The 11532-nt window shown below is 39.1% G+C and overlaps 1 protein-coding gene across 1 annotated transcript; it reads left to right on the top strand.

Annotated features, from left to right (window-relative positions):
* The first annotated feature begins 208 nt into the window (after positions 1–208).
* On the top strand, positions 209–4780 carry ZNF396 (zinc finger protein 396). The gene is made up of 3 exons (XM_012656592.1): positions 209–730; positions 1009–1156; positions 4273–4780. Exons 1-3 carry the CDS (start codon positions 314–316, stop codon positions 4725–4727), a joined length of 1020 nt encoding a protein of 339 aa, XP_012512046.1. The 5' UTR covers positions 209–313; the 3' UTR covers positions 4728–4780.
* The last annotated feature ends 6752 nt before the right edge of the window (positions 4781–11532 follow it).

Here is an 11532-nt window from a genome sequence, read left to right as displayed (position 1 = left end):
ATATTTAGTGGCCTCGTGGGCATGGTTTTCAGAATAAATTGGGAATTACTCATGCATATGAATTAATGAGTCTTAGCTCTTTGGTTCTCTTAAAGAAAGAGATATTCTTTGAAAGCATGGTTTATGCTTATATTAAGGTCATTATTTCCTGTACTGTCTCATGTTTCTAATCTTAGTTGTTTTCTTCTCAGAAACATTTGTTCTTTGTCTTGTTTCCACTTGTTTCTTTAATCATATTTAAGGAGTGTTCATAAGGAGAGCTCCACCTCCTTGAGCATTTAAGCCTAGCAGTACTGGGCTATTGCCAGTCAAGATGTCTGCAAGATTGAGAGAGTCATCAACACTCCTGACACAAACTTCAGAGGAGCCTGATGGGATTCTGATAGTGAAGATGGAAGAGGAAGAACAGGCCTGTGATCCGGACTCTAGCCTCCACTGGAGCAGCTGCTACAACCCAGAGACCTTCCGCCAGCAGTTCAGACAGTTTGGCTACCAGGATTCACCTGGGCCCCGAGAGGCTCTAAGCCGGCTCCAGGAACTTTGTCATCTCTGGCTAAGGCCAGAGGTGCACACCAAGGAGCAGATTCTAGAACTGCTGGTGCTGGAGCAGTTCCTGGCCATCCTTCCAGAAGAGCTGCAGGCCTGGGTGCAGAAGCATCGTCCAAAGAGTGGAGAGGAAGCTGTGACTATGCTGGAGGACGTGGAGAGAGAGCTCGATGGGCCTGAACAGGTAAGAAGGGCGCCTGTGGGGATGAACCACCAGGCTGAGCAGGAGCATGGGCACATTACTGGGGCTGAGGCTATCAAATTGTGTTCCCACTCAGCACAGCTGGTGTGTAGGCTAGTGAACACACTCATGGGTGTCCCAGAAAATAGAAGGTGGCTCTACTTTTTTCCTCCCTTTTCCTGTGTCCAGGATATATTCTACATAGTTTTTTCTCTGTTATTTTGTCTTCAACTCCCAATCTGATTCCCTTTGTCAGGCTCAATTATACCTAACTATTTCAGGTCTTCTTTTTTGAACGAAGAAAGGACGCGATTGCAGAGAAGCTTGCAACTTGGGAAATGACCGAGGAGTTACCAAGTAGCCAGCTGAAGCCTGTGAAGAAGCAGCTGCAGCGGGCCTCAGGGGAACTGCACTCCTTAAGACCAGCTGGTGAGGAGGCAGGATTCAGTTCATGGTGGGAGGTGAAGGGGGCCTTAGCCCACCGCACACGTCTAGGCCATCTAATGCAAGAGGTCTCAAATCTCCCTTCTCATCTCCTCCTCACTGTGGGAACTTCCACTGTTACTTATCTTACCAAATGAACGTGCTCAGTGGTTTGTTCTTGTTTCTTTTCCGTAGATTCTTATAAAATCGTCAGATTTTAAATCCTTGACATCAGCTCCATCAGCGTTTTCAAACCTTTTTAAAACAGCATGACCCTTTTCTCAAATGAAATTTTACATGGAGTTCCAATATATAAAACAGATGGAAACGCAGTTACTCTGTGTGAAGCAGCCCACAAGGCCTCCAACTCAGCCTCATCCCCACCTCCTTTACCTTTGGGCGCCCCTGAGGCCCTTCAGTGGGAATTCAAGGTACATAGCCTAGAAACCACTGATCCGCATCATTATTTCTTGTGTAGCTATTTGCTCAGTTACTGGTGGGATCTAGTCGCGAAGTTGCCCATATTGCTGCTAAGATGACTCCTCCCTCACAGTGCTTTGAATACAGTTCTCTACTCCCTCACATCTCAACTGGCCTCTGTTGCTCTTTGCATCGCTTTTTATAAAAGTGCTCCAAAATGGCTGGCAGAGCAATCTGGTCTTACATTGTAGATACTAAAAAAATAAGTGCTATGAGAAAACAAACAGAGCAGAGTAAGGGGGATAGATGGGGTGGTGATAGGGTCTTATATATAGAAAGAGTGGTAGGAAGGCCTCTCTAATGAAGTGACTTTGAGCAGAGACCCTCCTAGATGATCATTCTACATAAAATAGGAGCCAGAGATTAAGAGGCAAATCCCACTCGGGAGGATCTCTTCCTCTCCCCACCAACATTGCTTTTTTATTCCAGGGGTGGCTGATAATTTAAGCAAGGTTAAAGTTTTTCCAAGGGAATTCTGGTAAAAGGGAGGTTGAGGAAAGATTGCTTACCCTTACTTGGGAAGTACCAAGTAAGGGTGAGCTCCCAAAAGGCTTGTACTGGGCACTTAAACACCTCCAGTCTAGAAACTGTCTTGGCTTACCTAGGAGAAAAGTGAAAGCCTTTTCACACTCTGTTGGGAGAGGAATGGAAACCATCCCAGTCTCAGCAGTTGTCATGGTGGTGACTACACAAGTGATCAGTTTCAAAGCCAGGTTCTGAGTTCCTAGTGTTGGCAAGAAGCACAGTCTACCTGTGAATGTCCTCATGGAGGCCTTTCCTACATTTTTTTTAAGACACATAAGAATCTGAAACAGAAAGCAAAGGGCCCAGAATCTCGTAATACAAGGCAGAGAGAATCAGAATCATGTGACAGAATAATAGAACTATTTGTTAAGACCACAACACGATTTCTGTGGTACTGAGTTGTGTCTTATCAAAGCTTCTGAAGATGACTTTGGTCTCTGCTTTGAAGCACTAACTGTTGCCAGAATTTTGATAGTAATGACTGAACATCAAGGTCACTTTGGAATATGAGCTATCAAAAATGAATTTGGAACAAAATCCTTACCACTTGTGAAGTGATTTCTGTTTAAACCAGTAATAATAAATAAATGAATATGCCATATGTATACTTTGAATATTTGTCCCCTTGGAAACTCAAGTTGAAACCTAATCCCCAATGTGGTAGTACTGAGAGGTGAAACTTTTAAGAGGTGATTGGATCATGAGGGCTCTGCCCTTGTGAATGGATTAATTCATTCATGGATTAATGGGCTAATGGATTAATGAGTTACTATGGGAATGAAACGTACGGGCTTTATAAGAAGAGGAAGAAAGACCCGAACTAGCATGTTAGCACGCTCAGCCTCTCACCGTGAAATGCCCCTTGCTGCCTCAGGACTCTTCAGAGAGTCCCCAGTAGCAAGAAGGCTCTCACCAGATGCAGCCCCTCAATCTTGGACTTCTCAACCTCCATAAGTGTGATAAAGAAATTTCTTTTATAAATTACTCAGTTTCAGGTATTATAAGCAACCGAAAATGGACCGAGATACCATATTTATGACTGAATGCAAGAAATTTTAAATTCATTTTGAACAACTGTATATGCACCAGAGGGTCACATGGGATCAGCCCTGCTCTGGGTTCCTTTTAGTCTCATTTATGTAATTCAGGTAAAGGTACCCCCAGCAGTCACTGTCAGCCCCAGCCAAATCATGTCCTCAGTCACGTTCAGAACTGCTGTACTTTGCTTTTACAGACTCATTTTAAACTGCCATCTTTCAGCAGCTTCAGTTAAAATGCCACCATGAGGATTACTGAACTCATTCCTTCAGTTAATGGGTCCAAATTAAATTGGCATATTCACATCCGAGTTAGCAGTTCTGCTGAAGCTTCAGGTACTCTGAATCAGAAGGCCCTCTGCATTGAGCCAGATTTGTGTGCATCTTGAGTGGCTGCAGCCCGTAAGCAGCCATGGACATTTTTCATAGACATTAAATGTAATACAAAATAAGACAACAAACTTAGCCACTCAACCAGTACTATAAAATACCTATAGGAGTATAGGTTTTTCATTGACGGGTATTCTGTGCTACCCGTGATCTTTTGAAGTACCAGTTATCCTGGTCTATATTCCTTCCTTTATTTGCCTAACTTGTGTTTCCTGACTTTGGTTTCTGTATTCCTTTTTGAACCCTTGGCTTTCTTCAGATCATTTCATTGTTCAATTATGGATTCATTTATCATTATTAAGTTTTTGTTTTGTTGATACTCTGGTGCTAAATCTTATTTTTTACCCCCACTGCCACATTTGATTCTTCTCCTTCCAATGGTCTACTTCTCCAGTCATTCCTTATCTTTTAGGCTCTTTCTTCCAAACTTTTCTCAGTGTCTGACGTATCTTTTTACGCCTACTTACCATCCTACCTTTTCCATAGAGCTTTGCGTCATTAGAGTTGACTGCCTCCCCAGTGTGTAAACCTTTCTGTTTGTCTTATGATCTCCACCTTCCACATAGTGATGTTGTTTTACAAACATGCTAGCTAATAATTAATCCATATATATTTGATTTGGAACATTCTATTTCCCTTTCTTTCTGAGCAGAGAACTGATAACATTCGCTTTTCTGTTTATTATTTCAGAGGAAGACACCAAAAATATAAATGTAAAATCAGCTTCGAGGCAAAAGACTTCTTCAGGCATAGAACTGCATCACGATGTGTCTAACACCCTTTATATGAATGCCTCCCAGAGTTCTACACATAGAGGAACATGTGAACAAGATGGCAGGTTTGAAAGAAGAAAGGGAAATCCCTCTAGAAAGAAACAACACAAGTGTGATGAATGTGGAAGAATCTTTAGTCAGAGCTCAGCCCTTATTTTACATCGGAGAATCCACAGTGGAGAGAAACCTTACGCATGTGATGAGTGCGCAAAGGCCTTCAGCCGAAGCGCAATTCTGATTCAGCATCGAAGAATCCACACTGGGGAAAAACCCTACAAGTGTCATGAATGTGGCAAAGCCTTTAGTCAGAGCTCAAATCTTTTTAGACATAAGAAAAGACACATTAGAGAAAAAGTCCCATCAATATCATGAGGATATCAAAGCATTTACACAGAGCTTTCTTAGCATGAAAGAAGAGAGAAGGGGAAAACTCTTCTTTAGTATAAATCTGTGGTTTTAGTGGTCACTAGTCTCCTTTTAAGAGTCATAAAAGCCACAGGAGAGAATGTAGAATATCTCATGTCAGCATTATTTGCTTTTCTGCTTATCAATGCAATGTCATTCAGATGTTTGAGATTCCAAAGTTTAATTCAGATTTCTATCCCTAAGCAGCCCTTGAAAAGACATTCTCAGACATGTTCTACTATTTCCAATATTAATACAAATAATGAACTAGTGTATTTCTTTTTAGACAAGTATTTTTTTCCCTGTTAAGAAGGAATGTGTGAGTTACTCAGTGTAAAAATAAATATTTTCCATTTTATAACTTGAGCACTAAAATTCTAATAGCCAAAGATTGAGGTATTTAAAAAAAAAATTCCTGGCCAGGTGTTGTGGCTCATTCCTGTAAATCTAGCACTCTGGGAGGCCAAGGAGGGAGGATCGCATGAGGTCAGGAGTTCGACACCAGCCTGAGCAAGAGTGAGACCCCCGTCTCTACTAAAAATAGAAAAAATTAGCTGGGTGTGGTGGCACATGCCTGTAGGCCCAACTACTCAGGAGACTGAGGCAGGAGGATCCTTTGAGCCCAGGAGTTGGAAGTTGCAGTGAGCTATGTTGATGCCATTGCACTCTAGCCCAGGCAACAGAGGAAGACTGTCTCAAGAAAAGGCAAAGGAGTAGACATTTTCTTCTGTTTATGCAAATGACTAATAAGTACGTGAAAAGTTGCTCAATATTGATAATCATTAGGGAAATGCAAATCAAAACCACAATGAGATACCACTTCTTACCCATTAGGATGGATATTATAAATGGCAATAACAACAACAACAAAATAACAGGTGTTGGAAATGATGTGAAGATATTGGAACCCTTGTGCATTGCTCATGGGAATATAAAATGGTATAGTTGCTGGGGAAGACAATTTGGTGGTTCTTCAAAAAGTTAACCTTAAAATTACCATATAATCCAGCAATTCACTCTTAGGTATATACCCAAAATTATTGAAAGCAGAGACTCAAACAGATATCTGCGTACCAATGCTCATAGCAGCATTATTTGTGATAGCCAAAAAGTAGAAACCACCCAAATGCCTATCCATAGATGAATGGATAAACATGTGGTATACACATACAATGGAATATTATTCAGCATAAAAAGGAATGAAATTCTGTTGCATGCCACAATGAGGATGTACCTTGAAAACATTATGCTAACTGAAATAAGCCAGACAAAAAAAGGACAAATATCATATGATTCCACTTATATGAGGTACCCAGAATTGGCAAGTTTATAGAGACATAAAGTAGAATAGTAGTTACTGGGGCCCGGGGGAATGGGGAATGGAAGTTATTGTTTAATGGATACAGGGTTTCTGTTGAAGATAATGAAAAAGTTCTGGAAACATGTAGTAGTGATAGTTGAACCACATTGTCAATGTTCTTAATACCACTGAATTGTACACTTAAACATGGTTAAAACAGTAAATTTTATGTTACACATATTTTACAATGAAAAATAAAAGCATTGAAAGAAACAAAAATGAAGTTAATTTTATATAGTTCCTGAGGTAATAAAGCTTATGATTCTAGCAAAGAAAAAAGAAGGATTAAAAAAAAGCCCTGTGGAATGAATGTCGTTCAAAGACAGAGGATCTGGAAGATAAAATCCAGACACTGCTTAGTGAAAGGACTGACTGAATGTGAGCCCGAACAATGTTCTCTTTGCCACTAACATTGAGGATAGGTGATGAGAATACCCAAGGAGCCCTGGAAGAGGATTCAAATGGACTACATAGGCTGTGAATCCCAGATGGGTGGTAAATAATATTAAAATTAGTTGTAATTTCCATCTTGGACTCAAAGTATTTTCTTATATAAAGCTATATGTTAATGACTTCATTCCTGAAATTTTACCCAATGGATGTACCTTATTTTTGGGGTGTCTTAATCTTAGCTGGGTTTGAATTTAGCTGAACTTAACTGGCTTGTCTTCAACTGAAAGGTCATTTTTATTCAAAGGCTACTATAACATTGAGAGACAGCTTACATAAGGTTTAGCACTCTAGTGTCAGAGCTAATAATCAGCCACAGAGAAATTTACAATTTTTTCCTATATAATTTTGCTGGCTCCTGTCTATCCATTGCAGAAGGAGTTGTTAGGATTCCAGGTAGAATGTCCCCAGCTGGATATGTTAGTTGGCTGCATCAGAACTGGATTAGCCCATGAAACTTTGCTTTTTATTGATAGGCCATTAGCAATCTTGTCACCTAGGTGGTTTTACAGTTTGACTTCTCAATGTTTATCCCACTCGAATGATGAGTCTAAGCCAATCATGCCAATACTATTCCACCTGCAAGTGCTTTTGATTTAGGAATGGGTGTAACACCCAATCTAGGCCAATGAGACACGAGGGGAAGCCTACTACATGGCTTCTGGGAAAACTTTGCTTTCTTCTAAAAAAGAGACATACAGATGACATTGTTCTACCCCCAGATGTTCCTGTGACTGGTTATGATGCCAAGATATGCTGCACTAGCTAAAAGATGAAGCTGAAAGACGTGGAGGGAGGAGCTATGAAAACTGCAGGGAAGCAGGACTGAAGCCTTGATGTTCCATTCTTTTAAATAACTATGTTAGAAGAAAAGAAAGGTCTAAAATAAATTTTGTACTTATCTACCTTAAGAAACTAGAGGGAAAAAACAAAAGAGAAGTTTAAAACCAAAGTAAGTAGAAGAGAGAAAAATGATAAGAACAGAGGCTTTGACTTCAGGGAGGATAGATTAAGCGCATTCTACCCAGTTCCTCCCACTGAAGGCAACTAAAAAGCTAGACAAAATGCATGCTGCAGCTCTCGGAGGACTCTTCAAAATAAATGATGGCAAGCATGTCAGGGGAGGAGAACAGAATTTGAAGTTCCACTAAACTAGCATTGAATTTACCCTTTAATCTACTTGTTATCTACTTTTACCCTTGTTACTTACTGGTCTAGATTCAAAGGCAGCCTTGAAACCCAGAAGTGCACGTAGAGAGTAAATAGACAAATGTTCTGTTTCTGGCCCAAGGAGTGGGAAAAGGGGCTTCTACGGATCAGGAAGAATGGGGGACATCCCATAGACAGTATTTTCCCCTTCATTTCCCTTTCAACCCAGCCTTAAGACAATACTACAGCAGTGGCAGCGGCAGCAAGGGCAGTAGTAGAGGAGCACTTTGTTCTGAACAGAGTCATTTTGGAAGAATGGGGCAGATCGCCATTGCTTGTATTATATTATCTCTGTGTCCTCTCACTACTTGGACCAGGCAGAATGCCGGCGGGAGAAGTAAACAGCAGAGACAGGAAACTAAAATCCCAGCTTTCTGGCTGAAAGACTGGTAGGGAAGGCCCCAGGGAGCCAGAAAGAGAATGGAGATCAAGTGTGATCCCCTAAAGTTGTGTGTGAACGCCTCGACTGGCCTTTAAACTGCGCATGCGTGAATCTGATCCTACACAATCGCTCGCAGGCGTTGAGAATTGAGCTACAGGGTAGACAGACTGCCAGCGAGGCCCCAGACCGGCCACTGGGTGGCACACACAAAGGACGGACCAAAATTGCACTGGAAATGTTTGAAAACTGACTGACACTGGAACTGTAGCCCACACAATCAGATCAGAACTTTTGACCTCACTCTAAGTAGGGCAGTTGCCTGTTAAACAAAAATATCAACATTCTCCTTAGGATTTAAGTAATACTCGGAATCTGATAACATAATATAGAAAATGTGCAGGCTACAATGCAAAATTACTAGGCATAGGAAGAACCAGGAATATCTCAATTTGCAAGAAAAAAGAAAATCAAATGATGCCAATGCCTAGATGACATAGATTTTAGAATTAGCAGGAAAAGACTTTAAAGCAGGTTTTATAACAATATTTAGGAAGTAAGGGTAAATGGCTGGAAAGATAGACACCAGGAAAGAAATTGAAGATATAAAGAAGAAACGAATGGGAATTTTTGAACCGAAAAATACAACAACCAAAATGAAATATTCACTGGATGGGCTCAATGGAAGAATGAAAATGACAGAGAAAATAGTAAGTAATAGACAATAGAAATTATCCAATTATCTAAACAACACAGAGAATAAAAGATTGAAAAGCAAAAAAGAACAGACAAGAAAAGAAAACTGCAATCCAGGGCTGGGGGTGGTGGCTCACACCTGTAATCCTAGCACTTTCGGAGGCTGAGGCGCAAGGATTTCTTGAGGCCAGGAGTTTGAGACCAGACCCCTCTCTACAAAAAATAGAAAAATTAGTGGGGCATGGTGGTGCATGCCTGTAGTCTCAGCTACTGGGGAGGCTGAGGCAGGAGGATTGGTTGAGCCTAGGAGTTTGAGGTTGCAGTGAGCAATGATCACACTACTGCACTCTAGCCCAGGCAACAGACGAGACCCTTTTAAAAAAAAAAATCCTCGACAAAATATTAGCAAATCTAATCTAGCAATGTATAAAAAGATTAAAACATCAGAACCAAGTGGGGTTTATCCCAGAACTATAAGGTTGACTCAGAATTCAAAAATCAACCCAGCTAATTACTATATTAATAGTGTCAAGAGGGAAAATCATGTGGTTATACCAATTAATGCAGGAAAAGTATTTGATAAAATTCAATATCCATTTATGATAACAATAGAAGAAACTTCTTCAAACTGGTAAAGGACATCTACTAAAAACCTAGAGTTAATATCATACTTAATTATAAAAGATTGAATAATACTTTTCCACATAATATTGAGAACAAAGAAAAAAATATCTATTCTTTTCACTCTTATTCAGCATTGTATTGGAAGTCATAGCTAGTGCAGTAAGGCAAGAAAAAGATATAAAAGTTATATGGATTGTTTATTTAAAAAATAAACTTTTTCTCTGTGAGAAATTATTTGGCAAGAAAATAAAAGATAAAAAATAAGCTTTTCCAATTTGCAGATAACATGTTTCTCTACCTAGAAACACCATTGAATCTATGAAAAAGCTCCTAGTGATAATATTATATAATGGAGTTCGGCAAGGTAGCAGAATACAAAGTTGTGTTAGTTACTATGGGCTGCTACAACAAAAATACCGTAGATTGAGTGGCTTAAACAACAGAAATTTATTATTCACAGTTCTGAAGGCTGGTAAGTTCAAGATCAAAGTGCCAGAAGATTTCCTTCCTGGTGAAGGCTCTCTTCCTGGCTTGCAGAGGGACATTCCCTTGCTATATCCTCACATGGCAGAAAGAGAGACCATCTTTCTTATGTCTGTTCTCATACAGGCACTAATCCCATTCATGAGGGCTCTGTCCTCATGACCAAATTACCTCCTAAAAGAATCCACTTCCAAATACCACCACATTGGGGATAAGGGCTTCAATGTGTGAATTTGGGGTAGAGGACACAGACATTCAGTTTATAGCAAAAGTCAATACACAAAAATCATTTATATTTATATACACTGACAATGAACACTGGAAACTAAAATTTTTAAAAATACTATTTAAAATATTCCAAAAACCAGTAAGTATTCAAGAATAAATTGAATGAACATGGGCAGAATCTGTATACTGAAATCTACAAAATGGTGAGGAAGAAAATCAAAGACAATCAAAATAAATGGAGAGAAGTGGAGTGTTCATGGATTGGAAGATTCAGTATAATTAACATACTGCTTTTCCCTAAATTGAATAATAGATTTAATGCAATTCAAATAGAAATTCTAGCAGGATGTTTTTGTAATATAGACAAGCTGATTCTACAAGTTATATGGAATGCTAAATGAACTAGAATAGCTAAAACAGTTTTGAAAAAGAACAAAGTTGGAGGACTCAAACTACCATATTTTTGACAATTATTATAAAGCTATAGTAATCAAGGATATGAGATCAATATAACAGACTAGAGAGTTCAGAAATATGGCCAATTGATTTTTTATAAATATGTAAAGGCAATTCAATGGAGACAGAATAAACTGTTGGTTAAATAAAACCATTGGACATCTATATGCAAAAAAACCCTCTGCCTATAATTCATGCTTTATACTAAAATTAATGCAAACTAAATCATATCTAATATAAAATGTAGAACTATGAAACTTTTAGAAAAAAACAAAAGAGAGAATCTTCATAGTCTGGTATTAAGTATTCTTAGCTATGACACCAACAGCACTAAAGAAAAAAGTGGATAAATTGGAGTTCATCAAAATTAACAAATTTTGCTCTGTGAAACACATTATTAAGAGAAGAAAATATAAGCTTTGGATGCAAAGAAATATTTACAAATCACAAATTAGGAAAAGACTTGTATCCAGCATATGTATGTATATATCTTCCAAAACTCAACGATAAGAAAAAAAAATTTCAAATGACGAGTGGGGGGACTTGAACAGACTTCATGACAGAGGACTTATGGATAGCAAAAAAGCTCATGAAAAATTGTCCAACATCATTACCTTTTAGGGAAATGTAAATTAAAACTATAATGAGACATGTCCATATACACATTAGAATAGGTAAACAACAACAAAACAACAACAACAAAAGACAATCCCAAGTGCTGTTGAGGACGTGGAGCATTAGGAACACTCATGCATTACTGGTGGTGCAAAAAGTGCAGCCACTCTAGAAAACAGGTTGGCGGTTTCCTCTAAGTTAAGCATGTGCTTCCTCTATGACCAATTCCACTTCTAGAGAAATAAAACCTTATGTTCATATAAAAACCCACC

Source organism: Propithecus coquereli, unplaced genomic scaffold (genome assembly GCF_000956105.1).
Source record: "Propithecus coquereli isolate 6110/MARCELLA unplaced genomic scaffold, Pcoq_1.0 Scaffold51, whole genome shotgun sequence".
In the NCBI taxonomy this organism is placed as follows: domain Eukaryota; kingdom Metazoa; phylum Chordata; class Mammalia; order Primates; family Indriidae; genus Propithecus; species Propithecus coquereli.
Note: the sequence above shows the minus strand (reverse complement) of the source record. Positions and strands in the feature narration are given on the sequence as shown.